Genomic DNA, 26562 nt, shown 5'->3' on the forward strand with positions numbered 1-26562 from the left:
CATGCTACACCTTCTGCCTAGAAGATCCTCATTGTCCCTGAAACTTCTTCATCCTTTAAGACTCAGTTAATCTTTAAGACTCACATGCCCCCTTCTTTGGGTAGCCTTCTCTGTCAAAGTCAGTCACTTCTTCCTCTGTGCCTTGGTGCTACGTTGTTCATATAGTTAGAGTGGCACCTGTGATGTTGTATTTTAGTTACCAGTTTGTAAGTTTCTTGAGGGCAAAGTTTGTATCTTATTCATCTTTTGTTCCTAGTTCCCAGCATGATGATGGATAGAGTGGGAGCCAAAAAAGGGTTGCTGAATTATATGATGTTACCACCTAAAAGCTTGGAAGGTAATAAAGGATTCATTTGGTAGAGAGAAAAATTCATATTTTTCCCACCTAAATGCATCTTCCTTTCCATTAAGCATTTCACTTAGTTTCCTCTTTTTCTACCCTATGTTTATAACAAACTCATTTGTGTTTTCCAGGCAACTGATACTTCATTTCTCATAAGGGTTACCAACACTTAAAAACTGTGTCCAGGGTTAGATTTCTCTGCCTTTAGTTAGAGCTCATGCACACAGCTGCTGAGCTGCTCTTTACCAGGGGTGTGTGCCCTTGGATAGGTTATAAAGTTTTCCAAGTCTCAGTTTCTAATGGTAAAAAAGGAATTGCAGTAGTTCCTATCTCAAAGGATTCTTGGGAGAAATGAATGAGAATATTTACATAATGCTTAGAATAGAGCTTGGCACAGAGTATTTACTCAATAAATAGAGCTGCTCATTCAATCAATTATTCTTATTACTTTCCTTAATGTTGTGTAGAAGGCACACAGATTATCTTCCCTTTTCTTGGTTGTGACTGTTAGGAGTCATGGTGATTAAGACCATTGGCCCATCTGCAGAAACTGTATGCCAGGCCATCCTTTATTTAATCTTAGAACATTGCATTTGGAAGAGATTTTGGAGATCAGATGTTCTAACAGGTGCTTGCCAAAGGAGCAGTCCTCTCTCCAGTTTCCAGTTAGAGATGCTCATTCATCTATGGGCTATCAGAACATTTCAGTGACAGCAGCTGACCACTTTGGGGAGGATCATGTGATTGTTAAAAAATCATGTGAACATTGCTTGTTGTTGTCGTTTGTTTCTTAGTTTTATTCCCCTGTAAAAGGTAAATAATTAAGTCAAATCCTTTTTCTACACTGTAGTCCTTAGTCCTCCAAAATGTTTTAAGACTTAACCTTTTGTCTAGCAGTTCTCCAAGTGTGACTAGAGATCCCCCCCCCCCCCACAACCCACAATTTGTTTCCCAGAGGCAGGAGTCCCTCATGATTTGTCTCCCTCTCTGATTTCTTCTCATTCAGTTTTCCCTCCCTTCCCCTATGATCCTCTGCACTATTTCTTATATTCCACATCTGAGTGAAACCATATGATACTTGTCTTTCTCTGATTGACTTATTTCACTTAGCATAATACCCTCCAGTTCCGTCCACATCGTTGTAAGCGGTAGGTATTCATTTAGGGAATTATTTCTGACATAATAAAAGATGTTAAGCACAAGGTAGGATTCAGTAAGATAGTCTTTTCTTGAAACCATATCTGCTACAGAATGAGGAATAACTATCTTGTCCTGTAGTGGGCAGTCACTTTAGCTAAACATAAATAGTATTGTAACTAGATACTCAATTAGATGTAATTGTACTGTAATTAGATACTCAAATGCACATGTATGCACATGTGCAAATATGATGCTTACCATAGTTCAGGGTCCACCAATCCCAGTTTTTTTTTTTTCCTTTGGTGTACCAAGTCTTATGCTTTGATACTGAGAATCTAACAGATAATAAATCATCTCAAAATGGTCCATCCTTACCTTTGTAAGATTACAAATTGTTATTGCATGAGAGCACCATGAAGTGCAGAGTAACTGAGATAGAGGTAGAGAAGCAAGCAAATGTTGCTTTCCTGAGTTATCTCTAGGTTATTTTCAGCCCAAATACATTTCCTATGCAAATTTTGATAAAATTCATGCATGCATACTTTTTTTGACCATAATTAACATCAGTAGCCAATTAAGTAATCACATTTTATGGTTTAGATAAACCATAAAATATATAGATTTTTCATAATTTTATATAACATCTAAAAAAAAGGTAAAATGAAGTACTACGGTTATAAATATTTTAAAATTCAACAGAGGACACAGTACTAAAGATTAGAGGTGCTAAAATTTGGACAAAAATGTAAACTGTGTTCAAAGACATTTTTATATATTTTAGAACTTAATGAAATCCTTGAAGTCATCCTAATAATGAAAGTCACAGAGGAAGTATATGTTGCATGTGTTTAGCATCTTATTTTAGCTAACTGTAAACAGTGTAAGTCCACAAAAGTATTGTTTGATATATTAGTTCAGTATATTATAGTATAACAGTGTAGAGCATAACTTAATTGTAAATAGGAAAAGCATATGTTGGACATCTTGCTTTTTCTTGTATCTATTACTTTCCCAAATTTAAGGTAGCTATAGGTCTTTAACAAAGGGTGAAGGAACTTCTAGGGCTGTGGTGGTTACTTCAGTTGATAATAGAAAGAAGGACAATTTGATTAATGTAGAGAATTAAGAGAGGAATGAATGGAGACACATGTTGATACCATTAGTTTCGTTTTACTTTGTTTTGTTTTGTTTTTTAACATAGCAGGTGCTTTTCCTGCCAGTGAACTACTTGATTAAAGCTGTAAGTTCTCTGGACTTAAGAAGGTGAATTAAGCATTGCTTGATTTTTTTTTCTCTCTCAGAACTCCCGCTTATGTATTGGCTTAAGTGAAAACTCCTCCAATAATGTCCAAACCTTCTCATTTAGGGTTTGATATTGTATCATGTCCAAGTGAGTGTCAAATGTTGTCTGGTGATGATGAGAATATTTTTTTTTCATGAGGAATTCTCTTCATGCTTACAGAGCACATTTCTCACAGGGGTCTCAGAGTCCCTGGAAAATAGAAACCTTGCTTGAACTTGAACTATTACCATGTGATTTTTTTTTTTTTTTTGCCAGTTACGCTATTACGAGTTTTACATGAATTTTTTAAAAATTGATTCGTTTGGTAAAGTGTAAAATCCTTTAAACATTGGGATGTAATATAACTGATTTTAACTGGTATATTTTAGAAGAGTAACATGCATTGAATTTGAATGATAAACATAAGCACTTTCCAAAGTTGTGAGCTAGGTTTTATGAATAGGGCTTGTTCACTATATATTTACTTACTATAATTTTCATTGAATAGCAGGATATTTGTTATTGCATAGAGTGTTACCATAGCATCCTGAAGATGTCTCTGTATCAGATATGTGTTGTGTGAATGTGTGTGGTTAAGTAGTCTTATTTTGTACTCCTGAAAGCATGAATTTCTTTTTTTTTTTTTTTAAAGATTTTATTTATTTATTTGAGACAGAGAGAATGAGAGAGACAGAGAGCACATGAGAGGGGGGAGGGTCAGAGGGAGAAGCAGACCCCCTGCTGAGCAGGGAGCCCGATGCGGGACTCGATCCAGGGACTCCAGGATCATGACCTGAGCTAAAGGCAGTCGCTTAACCAACTGAGCCACCCAGGCGCCCCTGAAAGCATGAATTTCTAAGCATTTTCTTAGTTTCCTTTAAAAGTAAATCAATAACAGAGGTGCCTGAGTGGCTCAGTCGGTTAAGTGTCTAACTTCCACTCAGACCATGATCTCTGGGCACCATGTCAGGCTCTGCTCTCAGCATGGAATCTGCTTGTCCCTGTTGCCCAACTCCCCTTGCTTGTGCTCTCTCTCAAATAAATAAAATCTTTAAAAAAAATAATAAAAAATAAAAGTAAATCAACAAAAAACTTCAAGAAAATATCCCTAAAACCTTGGGTGTAGGGATCAGGGGATGGTGTATTCTGCCTCAGGATGTGCTTTGGGGAAAATACTTGGAAATCAAGGAATCTCAAGTAGAGCAACTTCAAAATACTTTACTAAGACATGTTCCGTAAGATAATTAAGTCTTGACATGTAAAGACATGTGAATGTAGCATTCTAAAAGAAGAGTTACAGAAGTTTTTTTCTTTCACAGTAATGTCTCCTAATAGATAGTTTGCATTAGTTGAATATTTGAAAAACACTAAAATAAATACTTGTACAGTTACCAGAAGTTGTATTATCTTCTCACTTTCACATTATTGTTATATATCCTTTAATTTCAGCTGGATATGCTAAGTAACCAGATAGCTGCGAATCTGCAAGCAGTCATCAGTGAAGTTTGTAAGCACAGACCACTCAGTTTGGGTAAGTGATTTGCCTGGGGTACACTTCCCTAGAGCTCTGGGATTCTTTAAAAATGTAAAATATTAAGAAAACAATCAAGGTAATAGCAAGTACAATATCCAATAGCAGCAATATTTTCGGGGATTAAATAAATAAAATTTAACTATCCAAAGGATTCCTAATCCCCTTATTAACAAGTTATAGTTGTTTGGAGAGGAGACCTCTTTAACGTGAATAAGGAATACATCCTGAAATCTTTGTAAATTCCATTTTTTCTACCATTAAATGTAATAAACGTTGAAAGAAAGCTGTAACTGATTGCCTTAAACTTGCATTGGTGTTAAATAGAAACTAAAATCAGGGGCGCCTGGGTGGCTCAGTTGTTGAGCGTCTGCCTTTGGCTCAGGTCATGATCCCAGGGTTCTGGGATCGAGCCCTGCATCGGGCTCCCTGCTCGGCGGGGGGCCTGCTTCTCCCTCTCCCGCTCCCCCTGCTTGTGTTCCCTCTCTCGCTGTGTCTCTCTCTGTCAAATAAATACATAAAAGATCTTAAAAAAAATAAATAAATAAAATCATTTATGAAATATTTTTTGGCTAGATCATTCACTTTATCACTGGAACTAGCAATTGTCTTTTTTAATCTTACTTATTTTTAAAAAAGAACAAAGTTTTTAATCATGTCATGAGAGTCACCTCTTATAAACAGGGTGGTTCATGGAGAGCAGTGAAACTTGATTGAGATGTGGGAGCTGTTTCATAGGCTGGGAACACAGAGCCAGACCCTTACTGTCACGTTATGTGCCAAGCATGTTGTCTCCTCAGACGAATTTCACTCCTGGCTGGTTGCAGCCCAAAAAGGGTTCATTATACTCAGTAGACTCTTCATTTATAGACTTAACATGATAGGACTCTGTCAGGTTTAGTTTTATAACCAAGTGTGTAATTAAAACATAATCCTAAGCTATTTTTTACCTTCTTTGGGAGTTAGCCACTGGTGAATAAATACCTCACTTGTTAATTCTGCTGCCATAGATATGATCATGGTAGTTAGTAATTGTATGTGTATGCATTTTTAAAATCTTTTTTTTTTTTTAATTAATTTATTTATTTGAGAGAGAGAGAATGAGAGAGAGCACATGAGAGGGGGGAGGGTCAGAGGGAGAAGCAGACTCCCTGCCGAGCAGGGAGCCCGATGCGGGACTCGATCCAGGGACTCCAGGATCATGACCTGAGCCGAAGGCAGTCGCCTAACCAACTGAGCCACCCAGGCGCCCTGTGTATGCATTCTTATATTCCATGGAGCACTGATTTCAGTATAGGATCTTCTGAGACTATGGCAGGAATGAAATGATGGACAGCAAATCTCTAAAAGCAGTGTGTCCTCTTTTTGCCATTTTTTAAATTGCAGTGTAGTTAACATACAATATTCTTTTAGTTTCAAGTGTACAATGTAATAATTCAACATTTGTATACATTGCAAATTGATCACCACCATAAGTCTAGTTACCGTCTATCACCATACAAAGTTAATACAGTAACACTGACTTTATTCCCTGTGCTGTACATTATATCCCCTTGGCTTATTTATTTCATAACTGAATGTTTGTACCTCCTGATTCCCTTCACCCATTTTGTCCCCTCCCCCAAATCCCTTCCCCCCAGCACCCACCACCCTGTTCTCTGTATCTATGAGACTGAGTTTGGTTTGGTTTTGTTAGTTTGTTTTGTATTTTAGATTTCACTTAAAATGAAATCGCTGATACTTGTCTTTCTCTGTCTGACTCATTTCACTTAGCGTAGTATCCTCAAGGTCCATTACTGTCACAAATAGTAAGATTTCATTTTTTAAGATGCCTGAGTAGTATTCCATTGTGTGTGTACGCATGCGCGCGTGCATGTATGTGTGTGTGTATACACCACATCTTCATTCATTCATGTATGGATGGACACTTAGGTTGTTTCCATATCTTGGCTAATGTAAATATGCTGCAAGGAACACAGGGGTGCATGTATCTTTTCAAACTAGTGTGTTCATTTTCTTCTAATATATACCCAAAAGTGGAATTGCTGGATCATATTGTCATTCTCTTGGTGATTTTTTGAGGAATCCTCATTCTCTTTTCCAGTGTCTGCCCTAATTTACATTCCCACTAACAGTGCATGAGGGTTCTTTTTTTCTCCACATCCTGCCAACCATTATTTTTGATAATAGCCACTCTGACAGGTGTGAGGTGATAACTCGTGGTTTTGATTTGCATTTCCCTGGTGATTAATGATGTTGAGCTTCTTTTCATGTGCCTGTTATCCACTTGTATGTCTTTGAGAAAATGTCTATTTAGATTCTGTGCCCAATTTTAAATTGGATTTTTTTGGTTATTGAGTTGTGTGAGTTCTTTACAAATTTTAGATATTAATCCCTTATTAGATATATGATTTGCAAATACCTTCTTCTGTTCACCAGCTTGCCTTTTGATTTTGTTGATGGTTTCCTTTGCTGTTCAGAGCTTTTTAGTTTGATGTAGGCCCATTTGTTTATTTTGTTATTTTTGCCCTTTGTAGTCATCAAAAAAAACCCCTGCTAAGACCAATGTTGAGGAGCTTACCAAATGTGTTTTCTTCTAGGAGTTTTATGGTTTCAGGTCTTACTTTCAAGTCTTTAATCTATTTGAGTTAATTTTTGTATGTGGTGTGGGGTATTGGTTCAGTTTCCCTCTTTTGCATGTAGCTGTTCAGTTTTCCCAACACCATTTATTAAAGAGACTGTCCTTCCTCCATTGTATATCCTTGCCTCCTTTGTTGTGGATTAATTGACTATATATGTATGGTTTTATTTCTGGGCTCTCTATTCTGTTCCATCAATCCATATGTCTTTTTATGTCAATACCATACTGTTTTAATTACTGTAGCTTTGTAGTGTAGTTTAAAATCAGGAGGCTTGATATCTCATTCTTTGTTCTTTCTCAAGATTGCTTTGGCTATTCAGGGTCTTTTGCGGTTCCATACAAATTTTGGAATTATTTGTTCTATTTCTATGAGGAATACTATTGGAATTTTGATAGGATTGCTTTGAATTTATAGATTGCTTTGGGTAATATGTACATCCTAACAATATTAATTCTTCTAATCCATGAGCATGGAATATCTATTTCTTTGTATTATCTTCAGTTTCTTTCATCACTGTCTTGCAGTGTCCAGTATACTAATCTTTCACCTTCTTTATTAGATTTATTCCTAGGTATTTTATTCTTTTCAGTGCAATTGTAAATGGGATTGTTTTCTTAATTTCTCTTTCTGGTAATTTGTTGTTAGTGTATAGAAACAATTGATTTTTGTATATTGATTTTGTACCCTGCCACTTTACTGAATTTTTTTATTGGTTCTAATAGTTTTTTGGTGTAATCTTCATCTTTTTTTATATATAATATCATGTCTTCTGCAGACATGGACAATTTTACATCTTCCTTTCCTATTTGGGTGCCTTTTTTTTTTTTTCTTTCTTGCCTAAGTTCTGTGACTAGGTATTCCAATGCTATGTTGAGTAATAGTGGTGAGAGTGGGCATCCTTGTCTCCGTTCCTGATCTTAGAGGAAAAGCTTCCAGCTTTTCATCATTTAGTATATTAATTGTGGGTTTGTATATGACCTTTATTATGTTAAGGTGTGTATGTTCTCTCTTTAATTGCTTTGTTGAAAGTTTTTTATTTTTTTATTTTTATTTATTTATTTGCGAGAGAGAGAATGAGAGACAGAGAGCATGAGAGGGAGGAGGGTCAGAGAGAGAAGCAGACTCCCTGCTGAGCAGGGAGCCTGATGTGGGACTCGATCCCGGGACTCCAGGATCATGACCTGAGCCGAAGGCAGTAGCTTAACCAACTGAGCCACCCAGGCGCCCTGTTGAAAGTTTTTATTGCAAATGGATGTGACTTTTGTCAGATGCTTTTTCTGCATCTATTGAGGTGATCATATTTTTATTTTTCATTTTGTTAATCTGTATCACATTGATGTACACATGTTGAACCATCCTTTCATCCCTGGAATAAATCCCACTTAGTCATGGTGTATGATTCTTTTAATGTATATTTGAATTTGGTTTGCTAATATTTTGTTGAGGATTTTTGCATATGTGTTCATCAGGGTTATTGACCTGTAATTTTCTTCTTTTTTTTGTGGCGTTGTTGTCTAATTTTGGTATCAGGGTAATGATACTGGCCTCATAAAATGAGTCTGGAAGCATTCTGTCCTCTTCAGTTTTCTGGGAGAGCTTAAGAAGGCTAGGTACTAAATCTTCCTTGAATGTCTGTTAGAATTCACCAGTCAAGCCATCTGGTCTTGGGTTTTTGTTTGTTGGGAAGTTTTTGATTACTGATTCATTCAGTCTCTTTGCTATTATCAGTCTGTTATTATTTTTTGTTCTTCCTGATTCAGTCTTGGAAGTTTGTTTGTTTCTAGGTATTTGATAATTTTTGCTAGCTTGTCCAGTTTGTTGGCATGTAATTGTTCATAGTAGTCTCTTGCGATCCTTTGTATTTCTGTGGTATCAGTTAAAATTCTCTTTCATTTCTGATTTTATTTATTTGAGCCACCCTTTTTTTTTCTTAGTGAGTCTAATTAATGGTTTGTCAATTTTGTTTATCTTTTCAATGAACCAACTCTTAGTTTCATTCATCTCTTCTATTGCCCTTTTAGGTCTATTTCGCTTCTTTCTTTTTTTTCCATTTATTTCCACTCATATCTTTTTTTTTTTTTTAAAGATTTTATTTATTTATTTGAGAGAGAGAGAAAGCTGAGGTGGGGAGGGTCAGAGGGAGAAGCAGACTCCTCACTGAGCAAGGAGCCCGATGCGGGACTCGATCCCGGGACTCCAGGATCATGACCTGAGCTGAAGGCAGTCGCTTAACCAACTGAGCCACCCAGGCGCCCTCCACTCATATCTTTATTATTTCTTTCCTTCTGCTAACTTTGTTTCATTTGTTCCTCATTTTGTAGTTCCTTTAGGTTTTAAAGTTAAATTGTTTGAGATTTTTCTTGTGTTTTTGAGGTAGGCATGTGTTGCTATGAAATTCTCTCTTAAAACCACTTCTGATGCATCTCATAGATTTTTGTATGTTATATTTCTGTTTTCTTATGTCTCTAGGTATTTTTAAATTTTTCCTTTTATTTCTTTGATGACCCATTGTTGTAGCATGTTATTTAATCTCCATGTTTATGTGGTTTTTCTAGTCTTCTTCTTGTAATTGATTTCTAGTTTCATACCATTGTGGTCAGAAAAGATTCTTGATATGATTTCAGTCTTAAATTTACTGAGAGTTGGTTTTTTTATTTTTATTTTTTATTATCTTAGTCACCATACATTACATCATTAGTTTTTGATGTAGTGTTCCGTGATTCCTTGTTTGTGTATAACACCCAGTGCTCCATGCAATAAGTGCCCTCCTTCATACCCATCACCGGGCTAACCCATCCCCCTACCCCCCCTCCTCTCTAGAACCCTCAGTTTGTTTTTCAGAGTCCATAGTCTCTCATGGTTCGTCTACTGAGAGTTGTTTTGTGGCCTAACCCATGATCTGTCCTGGAGAATGTTCCATGTGCACTTGACAAGAATGTATGTTCTGTTTTGGATGGAATGTTCTGTATAAATCTATTAAGTCCATCTGGTCTAATGTGTTGTTTAAGCGTGATCTTTCCTTATAGATTATCTGTGTAGGTGATGTAACCATTGATGTAAGTGGAGCGTTAAGATCCCCTACTATTGCTGTCAATCTCTTCCTCTAGGTCTGTTAATATTTGCTTTATGTATTTTGGTTCTCCTGTGTTGGGTGCATAAATATTTATACGTGGTATATCTTCTTGCCAGGTTGACTCTTTTATCTTTATGTAATAATGCCCTTCTTTGTCTTTTATTACAATCTGTTTTAAAATCTATTTTGTTGGGTAAGTTCAGCTACACCAACTTTGTTTATTTCCATTTGCATGGAGTATCTTTTTCCATCCCTTTACTCTCAGTCCTTACTTTTTTTTTTTTTTTTTAGATTTTATTTATTTAGTTGACAGAGAGAGAGAGAGCACAGAAACAGAGGGAGAGAGAGAAGCAGGCTCTCTGCTAACAGGGAGCCTGATGCGGGGCTTGATCCCAGGATCCTGGAATCATGACCTGAGCCGAAGACAGACGCTTAATGGACTGAGCTACCCAGGCACCCCTCAGTCCTCACTTTTTTTTTTTTATTTTTATTTTTTAAAGATTTTATTTATTTATTTGAGAGAGAGAATGAGATAGAGAGAGCATGAGAGGGGGGAGGGGCAGAGGGAGAAGCAGGCTCCCCGCTGAGCAGGGAGCCCGATGCGGGACTCGATCCCAGGACTCCGGGATCATGACCTGAGCCAAAGGCAGTTGCTTAACCAACTGAGCCACCCAGGCGCCCTCAGTCCTCACTTCTGAACTGAGTCTCTTGTAGGCAGGGTAAAGATGAGTATAGATGAGTCTTGTTTTTGTTTGTTTGTTTGTTTTTAAGGATTTTACTTATTTGTCAGAGAGAGAGAGTGCAAGCAGGGGGTGTGGCAGGCAGAGAGAGAAGCAGGCTCCCCGCTGAGCAAGGAGTCTAATGTGGAACTCGATCCCAGAACCCTGAGATCATGACCTGAGCTGAAAGCAAATGCTTAATCAACTGAGTCACCCAGGCATCCCTTGTTTTTGTTTTTAAATCCATTCAGCCACTGTCTTTTGATTGAGGATTTAGTCCATTTACATTTAAAGTAATTATTGATAGGTGTGTAGTTATTGCCATTTTGTTAATTGTTTTCTGAGTGTTTTTGTTGTTCCTCTTTGTTTCTTCTCTTTCTCTCTTTTCTTCTGGTTTGATAATTTCCTTTAGTGTTATGTTTAGGTTCCTTTCTCATTTTCTTTTTATATTTGTGGTAAGTTTTTCTCTTTATGGTTACCATGAGGTTCACATATACCATTCTATGTATATAGCAGTCTGTTTTCAATTGGTAGCTTAAAACTTAATTGAAATTTATTCCAGAACCTGCATTTTAATTGCACCCTCTGTATTTTATGGTTTTTATGTCACATTTTACACTTTTTTCATTTTATGTATCCCTTAACTAATTGTTATAGTTTTAGTTAGTTTTGCCACTTTTGTCTTTTGACTTTTATGCTAGCTTTATAAGTGAGTAAATGTACTACCTTTACAACATATTTTCCAGTGAGATTTTTACTTTAGTATGTTTTCTTACTATTATTAGTACTCTTTCCTTTCAGCTTAAAGAAGTTCCTTTGACATTTCTTGTAAGGTTGGTTTAGTGATCATGAACTCCTTTAGCTTTTACTTATCTGAAAAACTCTCTCTCTCCTTCTATTTTGAATAATAACCTTCTTCGTAGAGTATTCTTGGTTGTAAGTTTCTGTCCTTTAAACACCTTGAATATGTCCCATCAGTCACTTTTGGCCTTCAAAGTTTCTTCTGAAAAATTTGCTATTAGCTTTATGGGGTTTCCTTTGTATGTGTCAAGTTGTTTTTTTCCTACTGCTTTTAGGATTCTCTCTCTCTCTCTCTCTCTTTTTTTTTAAAGATTTTATTTATTTTACAGAGAGAGACACAGTGAGAGAGGGAACACAAGCAGGGGGAGTGGGAGAGGGAGAAGCAGGCTTCCTGCTGAGCAGGGACCCCGATGCAGGGCTTGATCCCAGGACCCTGGGATCATGACCTGAGCCGAAGGCAGACGCTTAACGACTGAGCCACCGAAGCACCCTAAGATTTTCTCTTTAACTTTTGACATTTTAACTATAACATGTCTTGGTGTAAATCTCTTTGGTTTTTATCTTATTTGGAACTTTCTGACCTTCTTGGATCTGGATGTCGATTTCCTTCCTCAAGTTAGGGTTTTCAGTTATTATTTCTTTGTATAAGTTTTCTGCCCCTTTCTTTTCCTTCCAGGACCCCTGTAATGAGAATGTTATTCTGCTTAATGTTGTTCTATGTGTTCCTTAAGCTATTTTCACTATTTAAAATTCATTTTTCTTTTTGTTTCCCTGTCTGGGTGAGTCCATTGCTGTGTCTTTCAGGTTATTGATCTGTTCTTCATCCAGTCTGCTGTTGACCCCCTCCCGTGTAGTTGTCAGTTCAGTAATTTTATTCTTCAGCTCTATTCTTCAGTGACTTTTGTTTGGTACTTTCTTTTTTTTTTTTGTTTGTTTGGTACTTTCACATATTTTTCTCTCTCTTTGTTGAAGTTCTCCTTGTGTTCGTTCATTCTTCTCCCGAGTAAGCATCTTTATGACAATTAGTACTTTGATCTCTTTATCAGGTAGATTATGTATCTCCATTTCATTAAGGTCTTTTTCTCAGGTTTTGCTTTGTTCTTTCATTTGGAACATATTCCTCTATCTCCTAATTTGGCCTGATTCTGTGTGTTTCTATGTATTGAAATAGCTCCCTCTCCCAGTCTTGAGGGAGTGGCCCTGTGTACAAGATTTTCTGTGGGGTTTAGAAGTAGGAGGGAGCCACACACTCAAGGGGCATCCCCTGTATGGGCTTCACACACCTGCCAGCTGTGTGGGGGGTTTGGTGGGATGGGTGTGGGGTGCTTGTCTGTCTGTGGCACGGTAGGAATGAGGTAGCAGGGGTGGGGTCTCACCTGGCTGGCTGTGCAAAAGGTTGCGTTTTTGGGTGGGGCTGCTCACCTGGCTGGTTGTGGTTTGGCTGCAGCACAGCAAGGTAGTTGTGCATGGGGCTCTTGCCCACCAGCTGTGCTTTGGCTGTGGCACGGGGGTGCAGAGCATGCCCAGTGGCATTAGCAGATTAGAGTGGGATTGCCAGCATGGCTGTTGCAAGCACTGGCATTAGCAGGGTTGAATGAGATTGCAAAAATGGCATCCACCTGCACTTTCATCCCCAGAGAGAGTCTCAGCAGGTTCCTACTTTCCAGCAGTTGCTTTAAGATTAATAAGGCGGTTTACTTCACATACAGTCTAGAGGCTTTTCAAACTGCTTCTTTTGCACCAGGTTGTGGAGTGAGTGAGTTTGTGTGTGATCCCTTTAAGAAATTCTCTGTTCTTTCCAGTTCTGTGGTTCTCCTGGATACACTCTGTTGGTTTTCAAAGCCATATATTTTGGGAGCTCATCTCTCTGGTCCAGGACACAGTGGTTGGGGTGCCTGGTGTGGGAGACAAAACCCTTGGTCCTCAGGGAAAAGTTCTGTATTTTTGAAATCCTTCCTGATTGTAAGTCACCTTGCCTGGGATGGGGTTTTCAGAGAGTGTTGTCTCTGACTTTCCTGCCTGTCTCAGTGCAGCCCTTTTATCCTTTGTTATGGATGTGCTGCTCATCTGGTCTTCAGGACTTTTTCGAGGATTTTATTCCATATGTAGTTGTAGATTTGCTGTGTCTGTGGGAGGTGAGTTAAGGATCTTCTTATGCTGCCGTCTTGAACTATCCATCTTTTTTTTGCCATTTTAAATGAAGTCCCTCAATTGTTCTTATGAAAAAGAACATTAAAGCTTTTTAATTTTTAGGGAATTTTACTGAATGTTTGGTAACACAGTAATAGCATCAGTGCTGTGTCAAATAAATATTTAGAATATTGCCATCAAATGTAAATATCATCACCTGCTCCCTTCACTTTCAGCTTTGCAGTAAAATAAATTCTAGGTGGTTATCTTCTGGAAGAGAGAAATGAATTATTACAGAATATGTAGTTTCAAGGATAAATCTCTAGTATGCTAGAGTACAGTTTGTCTTCTACGCTAGACATGAGGGAATATTCCTTATAATTCAAAATATTAGTTCAGTAATATCAGTACTTTTCAAGGAGAAAATATAACATGAGTTTTATAAGGTTTGTCGTATGTTTCTATTTGCTCATATGTTTATGGAATAAAATAAAAGTTGATTCTTGTGTTTGTTTCCAGGACCTTTCGTGGTACGAGCTTTCCTTCGTACTTCAACAAGTGAAGGTTTGTTACTAAAGATCAAGCCATTGTTGCCTAAAGAAGTAGAAACCGAAGAAAGTAACAAAGAAGATGCCTAACAATGTGATATTTTGAAATTATTTTCAGTGGATTAAGAAGCAACAAAGAAAATTATAAAACTGTATATAATTTCTACATTTGGTGTCTTGTTATTTCTCAATCCTAATACTTGACAGTGAATTTTAACATTTGGAAAATCTTACAACACTTATTTTTTTTTTAAGATCTTATTTATTTATTTGAGAGAGAGAGCACGAGCAGGGTGAGGGTCAGAGGGAGAAGCAGGTTCCCTTTTGAGCAAGGAGCTTGATGCGGACTCCATCCTGGGACTCCAGGATCATGACCTGAGCCAAAGGCAAACACTTAACTAACTGAGCCACCCAGGCGCCCCACAACAACACTTTCAAAAATAAGAAAATAAAATTTTCTCTGTCTGAACTTGTATTTTAAATCCTATTAAATTGTCTTCCTTAAAATTCAGATTCTGCATGCTGGTGATTATAGCAGCAATTTCTAGCTTAGTAACTTTCCCTTGAGAGCAATACCATCTGAGGGAAAAGTAATATTCTCAATTTTCATAAGACAGAGAATGGCAGAGTCATGAGCTATATCACAAATATGACTATTTTCTAAAGAAAAAGTGTGGCAAGTGTTCATTCTAAAAATTCTAAATGTCCTTTGTGATAGCATGAATATAGAAAATGACTAAGACATTAAAACATGTGGGTGGGAAATATTTTTTCCTTTTAGGAATTAATTTACAATATTTATGTTTTTTGGTAATAACAATACTATATAACTTAATGGTGCTTTGCAATATACATATAGTGTATCATGTTTTCATATACTTAACCTCATTTGAACTTGAATTCCTTTGCTTAATAGCAAGTAATAGGTTTGGTTAGTGTTTGTTGAATGAACATCCGATGATGTAGATAGAAAAACTTCATTTAATGGAGAAGAATCAGGCTAGGAAGTTGAGAGTCTTTCATCAAGTGTCAGTTTGCAAACTGTTTTTGGTGTTTATTTACTGGTAGGTGACAAAATGGAAAGCGTAAGGATGATTTTGGCATGCAGTTACCCACTGTCCTTTCTTTGGAATGACTTCCTTTACTCAGAGACTACTTTTTTTTTTTTTAGTAGATGTTCAAAAGCTTCTTCTTTCATGAAATAATAGCGTTGATAAATTTGTTGGTGGGTTTTAGTAACACCCACTTTGTACAGAGTATTTTGGCAGTTCCCAAACTGTTTTTGAAATAGACTTGGTTGGAGAAGTCCAGATGACGAGCAACCACTGTACCTCATTAAGCTTTTTCCCACAGGAAAATTAAAATTTGAGGGCTGTTTATCAAAAACAAAGATTTTATTTATTTATTTGAGAGAGTGATAGCACATGCAGGCAGGGGGAGAAGCAGACTCCCCGCTGAGCAGGGAGCCCGATGCGGGACTCAATCCCAGGACACTGAGATCATGACCTGAGCTGAAGACAGGTGCTTAACCAACTCAGCCACCCAGGCGTCCCACCAAAAACAACTTGAACATTAACTACAAAATGGTAATAGCAGTTACCTTCTCTTGAGTGCCTATTACTATCTTATGCTTTACATGCATCCTCATTTCATCTTCATAGCAGTTCAGTGAGGGAGGGTTGGTACTCCCACTTACAGGTTAAGGAAATTGAAACCTGTATGAGCTCCCCTAAAGTAAGACTCCAACCTAGATCTGATTTTAAAGTCTGTTCTCTTAACCATTGGGGTATTTGATCTCCTTTTTATATATTCTAAGATAAACTGTTTAGCTGAACAGTTTAAAATTGTAAAAACATTGGATATTCAGTGTCTCCATATCTCTAGTTATAGAGTTATGGCAGAGCTGATGTGAAGAAAGAAATAAAAGGGTTAGGAGTGATATGAGAAAAGAGTAGTGTAGGATGGGGAGAGAAAAAGATACTTGTTTTTCCCAGTTACTGTCTTTTGAAAGCTTACTGATTAATCATTATTTGAAGATCCTAATTTAGAGTAGAAGTTCTATTATTATATTTGTAGATCTTCTGATTAGTAGATTAAGTGTACTCTTATGATGGAAAGTTTTAGAAACACTATAAATGCACAAAATAAATCTATTCATAATCCTACTACTCAGAGATAAACAGCATTAATATTTTGGTGTTCTTCATTGTCTTTTTCAATCGACAGAGACAGAGAGAGAGAACATACACACACATGATGCTATAAAGTAAGCATTTTTCCATATTAAAATCTCATATGGAAAGCATCATTTTAATGGTTGAGCAATATTCCATCCTGTTGATGCTGTAATTTATGGAATCATTTCTTAATTGTTGGGCATTTAACTTGCTTTCAGATTCCCCTCCTCTATTATTTACAGTGCTTTGGAGAAAATCGTTGAGTATAATTTATTTTCCTCTCTATTCCTAGCAGTGACATTCCTGGGTTAAAAGGTATGATGTGGCTAGAAGTCTTAATTATGTCTTAGAAAGGTGCCTTTGTGATCAGAACAAACCAGAACAAGGAAATATGGCTGGAAAACTTGCTCTGGGCAAGAACATTCCAGGGTTTTATTAACTGGCCTGTGGATAAATTATTCCCTACCCTTCCATTAAGCATTTTTCCTATTGGCTAACTAGAACTAATGTTGAGTGTTTATAAAGGTTTATTTCTGGAAAATAGAACTGTACTAGATTACCCTTAATGTAAATATTTCTCTTTTGTATTATTATTATATTTTCTTCTTAGAGAACAGAAAGTTAAATCTTATATTTAAAGAGATTAAAAACTTAAAAATTTTAAGTGCCAGTGACACTCAAACTTTAGCCTGCATCCAAATCCCCTGGTAGGCTCACAATCACAAATTTCTGGGCTCTGCTTAGCAGTCCAGGGTGGTCCTTGAAAATTTACATTTCTAACAAATTCCCAGGTGATCATATTGCTGTTCCATGGACAACACTTGGAGAACCTTTGTTATTTACTAATGGCTCTTTTAATCCTGGCTAGATTAAAAAAAAAAAAAAAAGCAACTCTGGCTGTGGTACCAGCAACAACTTATTTAAAAATTCCAGGGGCACCTGGCCCGCTCAGTCAGTAGAGCATGCAACTCTTAATTTCAAGGTCGTGGGTTCAAGCCCCATGTTGGGCATGGAGCCTACTTAAAAAAAAAAAATTCCACAGGTAATTCTAATGCAACAGGATTGAGAATCACTGGTATATGCAATTAGCTAGGTTATAAAGAAAAGTAAAATTTTCAATTAAAAGTTACAAGTGATTTTTAAAACATAATAAAAAGATAATGCACCAAATTTAAGAGCCAGGCTAATTTATAGGTTTCTGGTCTATCTCTGTGTGTAAATAATTTAAATTCTGGGTTCTCTGTGAGAAAACAGTTCAAAATCTGGAATCTTCTGTAAGATAAGGACATCATAAAATGATCACTATACTTTCTGACAAAATTTTATGATATACTTTTTGCAGGTGGCATTTCATTTTGTTAGAAATAATGTGATATTAATATTACTAATATACATGTGAACATAAATTTAATGTTTTGCTTTTTTTTTTTTTAAGATTTTACTTATTTATTTTACACAGAGAGAGAGAGAGAGAGCACAAGCAGGGGGAGCGGCAGTCAGAGGGAGAGGGAGAAGCAGGCTCTCTGCTGAGCAAGGAGCCCAATGTGGGGCTTGATCCCAGGACCCTGGGATTGTGACCTGAGTCGAAGGCAGCTGCTTAACCGACTGAGCCACCCAGGTGCCCCAAATTTAATGGTATTAGGATTATCTTGTGAAGGACCAGATGCTTGGCGGGATATGGGTGCCCTTACTCAAAAGTGAGTTTTTTTGTAGCTAGCAGTTAATCACAGTGTCCAGTAGGTGGCGATCATAACCTGTCATACAACTTTTAAAGAGCTTTGTGCTTATTGGTAAACACTTGTTTTTTCGTTTGACTAGAAAGATAAAAAAAGTAAAATTATTATATAGACCACTTGGAGCTTTGTTTATAATGGGTCTTTTCTATTTCATTTTATTCTGTTTTGGATATACCATGGACTTTGCTTTAGTTGTCATTGTAAATAGTGCATTTAGAATTCTTTTATTCCTATTTTAACTTTTATCATAGACTTTTTCAAAAATACAGTAAATTTTAAAAAATAATGAACACCTCTTTACTTGTCACCCAGCTTCAGCAATTACCAGCATTATGCAATTGTGCTAGTTACATCTATCCCTTTCACCAGCTGCCAGTTTGTCCTTATGCCTGCTAGGGTAATTAAAAGCAAATTCCATATATCCAAAGTCAGATATTCTATCCATTAGGCTACATGGCTCTCTGAAAAATCCCATATGTCATCTCTCTTAACGTATAGCATTTTAAGAATAATCAAGCTATAATTACAAGAAGATTTTAGGTCTCAGAACCCATTGTTTTTGTGTTCTACTCTGGCCATTGAGGGCATTTAGTTTTTATTATATTTTTCATGTAATGCTGGGCAGATATCTATATGTTTTTCATGTAATAATGGGCAAATAATCTATTTCTGTTGCTCTGAGAACTTAGTACATAGTAACATGATTAGCTATAAAAGGTTGTATATAAATATCAATACTTGAAAAAATGTGGAAGAAGTTGGTATCTTCACTTAAATTTTTATTTTTTAATCAAAGTGTAAAATTAGAAATGTAACTATTATAAGGAATAGGTTGAAAAAATATTTTCATCTGAGCATATCCAAAGGAATAAGAAGTTTTACTATATTGTTTTATTAAGAAAATAGAAGCATAGGGCGCCTGGGTGGCTCAGTTGTTGGGGTCTGCCTTCGGCTCAGGTCGTGATCCCAGGGTCCTGGGATCGAGTCCCGCGTCGGGTTCCCTGCTGGGTGGGAAGCCTGCTTCTCCCTCTCCCATTCCCCCTGCTTGTGTTCCCTCTCTCGCTATCTCTGTCTCTGTCAAATAAATAAATAAAATCTTAAAAAAAAAATAATAGAAGCATATTAAATAAATTTGGCAAAGTGGAGAAAGAACACAGTGAAAAATTTAAAGAAAACAATGGCCCATAATTACTTAAATAACCACTTAACATTTTGCTGTACTTCCTTTGTTTCCTTTTCTCTATGTGGAGGTCTCCTTTTTCCCTCAAATAGCGTAGCTGTGGCCATGTTGGGTTCAGAGTAGAAGAGAGACTTCTTGGTTCTGGTGGTTTCCCACATCACCAGCTCTTCAGTCACTTCCTTTTGAAAAAAGGCAACCAAAAACAATCACTAAGTATTTGCTGAATGAAAGGTCTAACACTTTCTGTATCTTGTCAAATGTTACATAAATTTTATATTATTATTTCCTAAATTGGTAATTGCTTTAATGAAAACTAATTTATACATTTTTTTTAAATAGAAAAAAACAGTGTTTCCCAAAGGGCAACAAGTATATACCATTTAGTGGCACAAGAAATGAATTTTAATGGTAAGTGAACCACATTTTAAATTAACAGTTAAGTATATCTTTAATGTATCATAGAAAAATATAACTAACATATAAAGACCATGATTTCATGGGTATCATGACATGGGATGACATTACAATAGGTGATTATTTGTAAAGTCCATTTAAAAACATTAAGTAAATTATATAAACATATAAACTGCTTTCCAAAGTGGCTATCTTATTTTACGTTCCCTCCAGCAGGGTATGAAGGTTCTAGTTTCTCCACATCCTTGTCAACATTTGGAATTGTCTGTCTTTTTTATTATAGCCATTTCTAGTGAGTGTGTAGTAGTCATATTTTAAGTGAGAAAATGAGTTTTTCTGCTGAGAAAGTAGGTATAAATGATAGTAGTTTTTAAATACATACCAGTGCAAGATGGAGCTTGGATACTATGAAGCTCCACAAGTAGAGCTAGAACTAGTGTAGATTTTATAAAGAAGCAAATTCTGGCACAAAGTTAAGCAAAATTTCAATGCTGTGGACTCTTGAAAAGTAGTGGTGATCTTCTTATTGAGCATATTGACATCCAGCTGTATCAGTTAGCATTCTTCAATTACTGTCAATGGAAATTGACTGACTGACTTAACCGGAGAAGGAATGTATCATAAGGATTTGGGATGATTCACAGAATCTAAGGAAAAGTCAAACAGCTGGTATTGGGAAAGTATAGGAAGCAGCTCATGGAATCTAAGTAGCAGGAAACAATGGACAGTTTCCTCAGAGAGCTACAAAATTAGCTCTGTTTTCTGACCTTGTCATTCCACTCAAGATTTAAGTTCTCAAGGCAGAGAGTCTGCTTGGCCTAGTTTAGTTTACACACCCACTCCTTAGTCAGGAGAAGACAGAATTGATCATCTCACCTAAAGTGCATGCAGTAGGGTAAAAGAAATTCCCCAGGAGAACATTGCAGTGCTTTTACCAAAAGAAGCTACTGCATGCTGGGCCGGAAGACAATAGATGCCCACTACATTAGGTCACTACAGCTTGGATGGATATTTAGGAAGAATTAGGAGCACTGATTGGAGGGTTAACAAATCTCTAAGGCCCATTTATTCCTATGATTTCTGTGAAATCAATAGCTATTATTTCTATGAGTTCAATATTTGTTACTCAAAGTATTTTTACACACAAAGCAAATATTCTTTGAATGCAGAAAAATAATGTTGCCCATTTATTTTTGGAGGGGAGAGATGTCAATTTCATTTTGTTAAACATAAACATATGAATAGATTCCCATGGTAAAAAGATTCAGTCGGACCAAAACTTCTGTGAATCCCCCACCCAACCTCCCTGGTGGCTCCATGTGAATCTTCTATACTTAACACAAATTCTGTTCCCACATCTACACAGTCAACTGCCTGTTGGCATATGGATAAAAATGGATCGTATTATACTATATTTAATGTTTTACAATTAACCTTTTACTCAACAATATCTGGAGCATTATTCCATGACTACTATATTTTTAAAAAGTTTTTATGTTGCTCCATCATATAAATGTACCCTGATATATATATATATATTACCAGGTGTATGTTACTAGTTCCTACTGATAGATAGGGTTTTTTTTTTTTACCAATATATTATTTTGATGAACATAATTGTTATGTGTGTCTTTGTAAGTATGAGCAGATACTTCTCTAAGGTAGAGTGCTAAAATAATACAGTGATTAAGAGCACAGACCCTGGAGTCAAACTATAAGGATTCAAGCTCCAACTCTGCTATATACCTGTACATTGTTGTTATTGCCCAGTAATTTTAAGGCAAGTTTTACTGACTTAAAACCTAGATTCAGAAATCTGAACACCTTGATAAATTTTCCCAAAGTAAGTATGTACCTAGCACATAGATCAAGAAATAGATAATACCAACACCCTAGAAGCCCCTTCATTCCTTCCTTGGAAACTACTATTCAAGGTGACCAGTATCATGACTTCTAAGACCACATACTTGTTTTATCAATTTTTAAACTTTATGTAAATGGAATAATAATTATCATGAGTATTTTTGGGGGGAGGTCTGGGTTCATTCAACAGTATGTTTATGAAATTCATCATATTGTGTGTAGTTTTGATTTTGCTCACATGGTAATTGCTGTAGAATATTCCATTGTGTGAATGTATCACAGTTTTTCCATTCTACTGGTGATGAATGTGTGGATTGTTTATACAGTTTGGGGTATTACAAATAATGCTGATAGGAACATTCTTGTACATTCTAGTGAAGTTTTAGAGTTACAAATAATGTTGCTTATTAATATCTTGTCCATTTCTTTTGGTGAACATATATATGCATTTCTGTTGGATATATACCTAAGAAGTGCATTTCCTGGATCATAAGTTAGGTATATGCTCATTTATAATTGATAATGCTCAACAGTTTTTCAAAGTAGTTGTGACAATATACACTCCCAACAACATGTAAGAGTTATACCTGCTCCATATCCTTGCCAATAATTGGTTTATCTTTTTCATTTTAACCATTTTGCTGAATGGACATTATCTAGTAATATTTGAAGAATTTTTCAATTGCATTAGTAGAGGAAACAGAATTTAGGATATCACTCTCCACAGATTAAAGTTGTAATATGGTGAGCTAGAGTTTTCTGGGATTTATAAAATAATTTTTTCTTAAAAGGTGATAGAAATCAATCATTTCCTGATTCCAACAAATTACTGGCTTCCTGGGAAGGGATTAATTTTGTTCAGATTATCCTATGTAATGAAGGGTTCTCTGTCAGACTCTAGAACCTGGGTTTGAACATTACCCCCTCTTTAAATCTGAATCCCAATATTCAATAAAATTAGGCCTCTAAAGTTTTAAAAGTATTGTTTCTGGTACATTATGCAGTTTCAAATACTACTACTCAACCTAGAATTAGGACTGCAAATTCATGGCTTACATTCTATCATCCCCCATCTCTGACCAGGCAAATTGCAACAGATGGTGCGAATCACTGAATTCATTCCCACTGACTTCTACATGGTTTCAGATTTTTTTTTTTTCTCAGTCCAGTGCTCTACATAGTCACACTGTTGATTAGAAGTGTGGTGGAACATTAAGACACTTTTTTCATCCTATACCTCAAGGTACAAGGTAATTTGCTGAGTCTTAAAATTTTCTAAAGTGTTGCCGTGTTTGTCAGCCCTATATTAGGCTAAAAAAAAAGAGCCTCATTCTTAGAAAGCTGCAATTTAAATCTATTACTTAACCCCAGGGACTGAGGAGCAGGCTTACTTTTAGTTTAGTATTGTTTCATTTTTAAATTTTCTTTTTCCTTTGAACATTAATCAAAAAAATTTTTTTCCCATTTGGACTAGCAAAAATTCTGAGAGGGTTGCTACAGCTTCATAGGTCAAATTAAGTTTTGCCTGGAGTCACTTTCCAGACCAGGTACAGGAGGGGGGAAACCAAGGAACACGGCAGTTTCTGTATAAAAGACACTGAAATCAGATTATGGGAGGTCTGTGGCAGCTTCAGTTTGTGGGGCACAGCACCAGAGATATAGGTGCTTGGTAGAGAAGCTCTAGGAATCTGCAGGGATGTCAAAAGAGCTTTTGCTGTTTGCTAAAGAGCACATGCATAGAATGAAATGCCATAGGTCAGGCAAAAAGCTGTTACTGGGGAACTATAAATTGGACAATTCCCAGAGCTTACACATGGGGGAGATACATATGAGTTTTTGCCACCAGAGTGGCAAGACCTCATTGAAAATCTTGGGCGTTCAGTAGATACCCCAGAGTCATGCCTTAGAATGGGCTAAAAGGACTGTAAGTTAAGGCTACTCTAGACCAATACTAGCAAAGTTTAAAAACAATTTAAAAAGGATCAAGCTGATTAGCAAGTAACTGCCTGCCAAATTCAACACTTCAAATGAATAAAACAAAATCTAAGATCTTAAGAACATAGGACTGGGGCGCCTGGGTGGCTCAGTCGTTAAGCGTCTGCCTTCAGCTCAGGTCATGATCACAGGGTCCTGGGATCGAGCCCCACATCAGGCTCCCTGCTTGGTGGGAAACCTGCTTCTCCCTCTCCCACTCCCTCTGCTTGTGTTCCCTCTCTCGCTGTGTCTCTCTCTGTCAAATAAATAAAATCTTAAAAAAAAAAAAAGAACATAGGATTTATGGTGTCTGGTACCCAATAAAAATTATGACATGCAATTAAGCAGGAAAATGCAAAGAAGAAAATCAATAGAAACTGACTCAAAATGACAGAGATTAATGTAGTAGCAGATAACACTGAACTTTAAAGTAACTCTTATACATACGTTCAAGTATGTAATGGAAGACATGAACATAATGAGGAGAGAAGTGGAAGATACTTAAAAGAAGCAAAGGGAACTTTAGAGCTACAAAATTCAGTATCTGAATGGGAAATTCATCTATGGATTATCAGCTGATTAGGCACTGCAGAAGAAAAGAATAGTGAACTTGAAGATACTGCAATAGGTACTATTCAAATTGAGCTACAGGGAAAAAAAGTAGTAATAAAAAGAACACATTCTCAGTAACCTGAGAAATATTCCAAGTGATCTAACGTATGTGTAATTGGAATTCCTGAAAAGAGCAGGGGAGAGGAGCAAGAAAAAAGAATTGAAGGAACAATGGATTAATTTTTTTCAAACAAGGTGAAAACTGATTCCTACATCTAAGAAACTCAACAAATTCCATGCAGGATAATAGAAAGGAAAACTAATATAAGGCATATCATATTCAAATTGTTAAGAAGCACTGATAAAGTGAAGCTCTGAAAAGCAGAGGAAAAAAAAGAAACATTAAATACAGGTGTACCAAGATAAGAATTACTACTGATTTCTTGTCAGAAATAAGCCAAAACAAGGAATGGAATGATAACTTTAATATGCTTTTTAAAAAAGTTAATCTAGGATTCTATGTCAAGTGAAAATAACCTTTAAAAATGAGAGCAACATAAAGACATTTTTGGGCAGACAAAAGCAAAGAGGTTATTTCCAGCAAATCCAAATTATAAGAGATGTTAAAAGAAGTTCTTCGAGAGGAAGAAAAATGATACCAGATGCAAACCTAGTTTCATACAAATGAATGAAGAATGCCAGAAATGGTAAATATGTGGGAAAATATGGAAGTTTTTTTTCATTTTTTAAAAAGATTTGATTTATTTGAGAGAGAGAGAGCATGAGCGGGGTGAGGAGCAGGGGGAGAAGCAGAATCCCCGCTGAGCAGGGAGCCCGATGCAGAGCTTGATCCTGGTACTCCGGGATCATGGCCTGAGCTGAAGGCAGACGTTTAATTGACTGAGCCACCCAGGTCCCCCTGATTTTTTTAAATTTTTATCATTAAAAATATTACCTTTCAAAGCAAATGTAGTAACAGTGTATGGTGGGGTTTATGACAGTTTGAAGTAAAATATATGAAAGTAGTAGCATAAACATTGGCGGGTTCCATATACATGTCTTACTTCAGCTGGGTACAATTTTCCCGTGTTCATCTGGTGTTTTTTAGTGGATGAAATCATACATAAAATCAAAATTTAAGTTATATTACATTTTTTTGTACTGTGTTAGAACAAATTTGCATTGTCAAAAATAAGCATTATAGTAGAACTGACTGTACAGTTCACTGAGTTTGACAAAAGTTTATACCCATGTGACCATGATGAAAATCAAGATGCAGAACATTTCCATCACCTCAAAGAGTTTACTTAGTGCACTTTGTACTAATTCCTGCCTTAGCCTCAAGCAACAGTAGATTTGCATTCTCTCACTAGTTTTGCTTGCTCTAGACTTTCATATAAATGGATCATATGATGTGATGCATATATTTTATGTTTGGTTTCTTTTGCTTAGAATAATGTTTTGAAATTCATTCGTGTTGCTGTGAATATCAAATACATTGTTCTTTTTTTATTGCTGAAATACATTCTCCCATATAGATATGCCAAGTGTATTTATCCGTTCAACAGATGGGTATTTGTGTTGTTTCCAGTTTGGGGCTATTATGAATAAAAGACTTCTGTGAATATTCATGTACAAGCTTTTTTTTTGTGGACATTTGCTTTCATTTCCCTTGGATAAATAATGGAACTGCTAGGTCATATGGTAACTGACAACTTTCTCAAGAAACAACCATATAGGTCTACAAAGTGGTCATACCATTTTATACTCCCCCCAGCGATGTCTAAAAGTTGAAATTACTTCATATCCTCAGTTGGGTTTTTCATCTGTTTAATTTTAGCTATTCTAGTGGGTGTATAGTGGTATCATTGTGATTTCAATTTGCATTTCTCTGGTGACTAATGATGTTGAGCTTCTTTTCATGTGCTAATTAGATGCTCTCATATCTTCTTTTGTAATTAGAACGAGGTGTCTGTTCAAATGTTTTGCTCTTTAAAAATTGGATTGTCCTATTATTGAGTTATAAGAGTACTTTATATAATCTGGTTTCAAGTCCCTTGTAATGTATGTGTTGCAAATATTTTCTTGCAGTTGTGGACTGACTTTATGTCTTTCAGAGAGTGGAATTTTAAATTTAAGTTTAAAATTTTCATATCTATTTTATTAATATTTCTTGTATGGTTAATGCTTTCTGTGTCCTAAGATATCTTTTCCCTTCTCAAGGTTGCAAAAATTTTCTTCTATATTTTGCAGTATTACATTTCTTCTATTAGGTTTATAAGTTTTTTTTTTTTTAATTTAATTTATTTATTTGACAGAGAGAGACACAGCAAGAGAGGGAACACAAGCAGGGGGAGCGGGAGTGGGAGAAGCAGGCTCTCCACGGAGCAGGGAGCCCGATGTGGGACTCGATCCCAGAACCCTGGGACCATGACCTGAGCCGAAGGCAGACACTTA

General features: G+C 36.3%; 1 protein-coding gene across 6 annotated transcripts in view; it reads left to right on the forward strand.

Annotated features, from left to right (window-relative positions):
* The window catches only part of MRPL1 (mitochondrial ribosomal protein L1), a 146913-nt gene extending 123070 nt beyond the window's left edge, over positions 1-23843 (forward strand). For all 6 annotated transcript variants that reach the window (XM_064584665.1, XM_064584666.1, XM_064584664.1 and 3 more), the window contains 2 exons: positions 4215-4296; positions 14181-23843. In XM_064584665.1, the coding sequence (XP_064440735.1) occupies positions 4215-4296; positions 14181-14299 (201 nt within the window). In that variant the 3' untranslated portion in view covers positions 14300-23843. The remainder of the gene's footprint in view (positions 1-4214; positions 4297-14180) is intronic.
* Positions 23844-26562: the final 2719 nt, after the last annotated feature.

Source organism: Mirounga angustirostris, unplaced genomic scaffold, assembly GCF_029215605.1.
Source record: "Mirounga angustirostris isolate CCGP_5_RB_7025 unplaced genomic scaffold, mMirAng1.0.hap1 SCAF_2, whole genome shotgun sequence".
In the NCBI taxonomy this organism is placed as follows: domain Eukaryota; kingdom Metazoa; phylum Chordata; class Mammalia; order Carnivora; family Phocidae; genus Mirounga; species Mirounga angustirostris.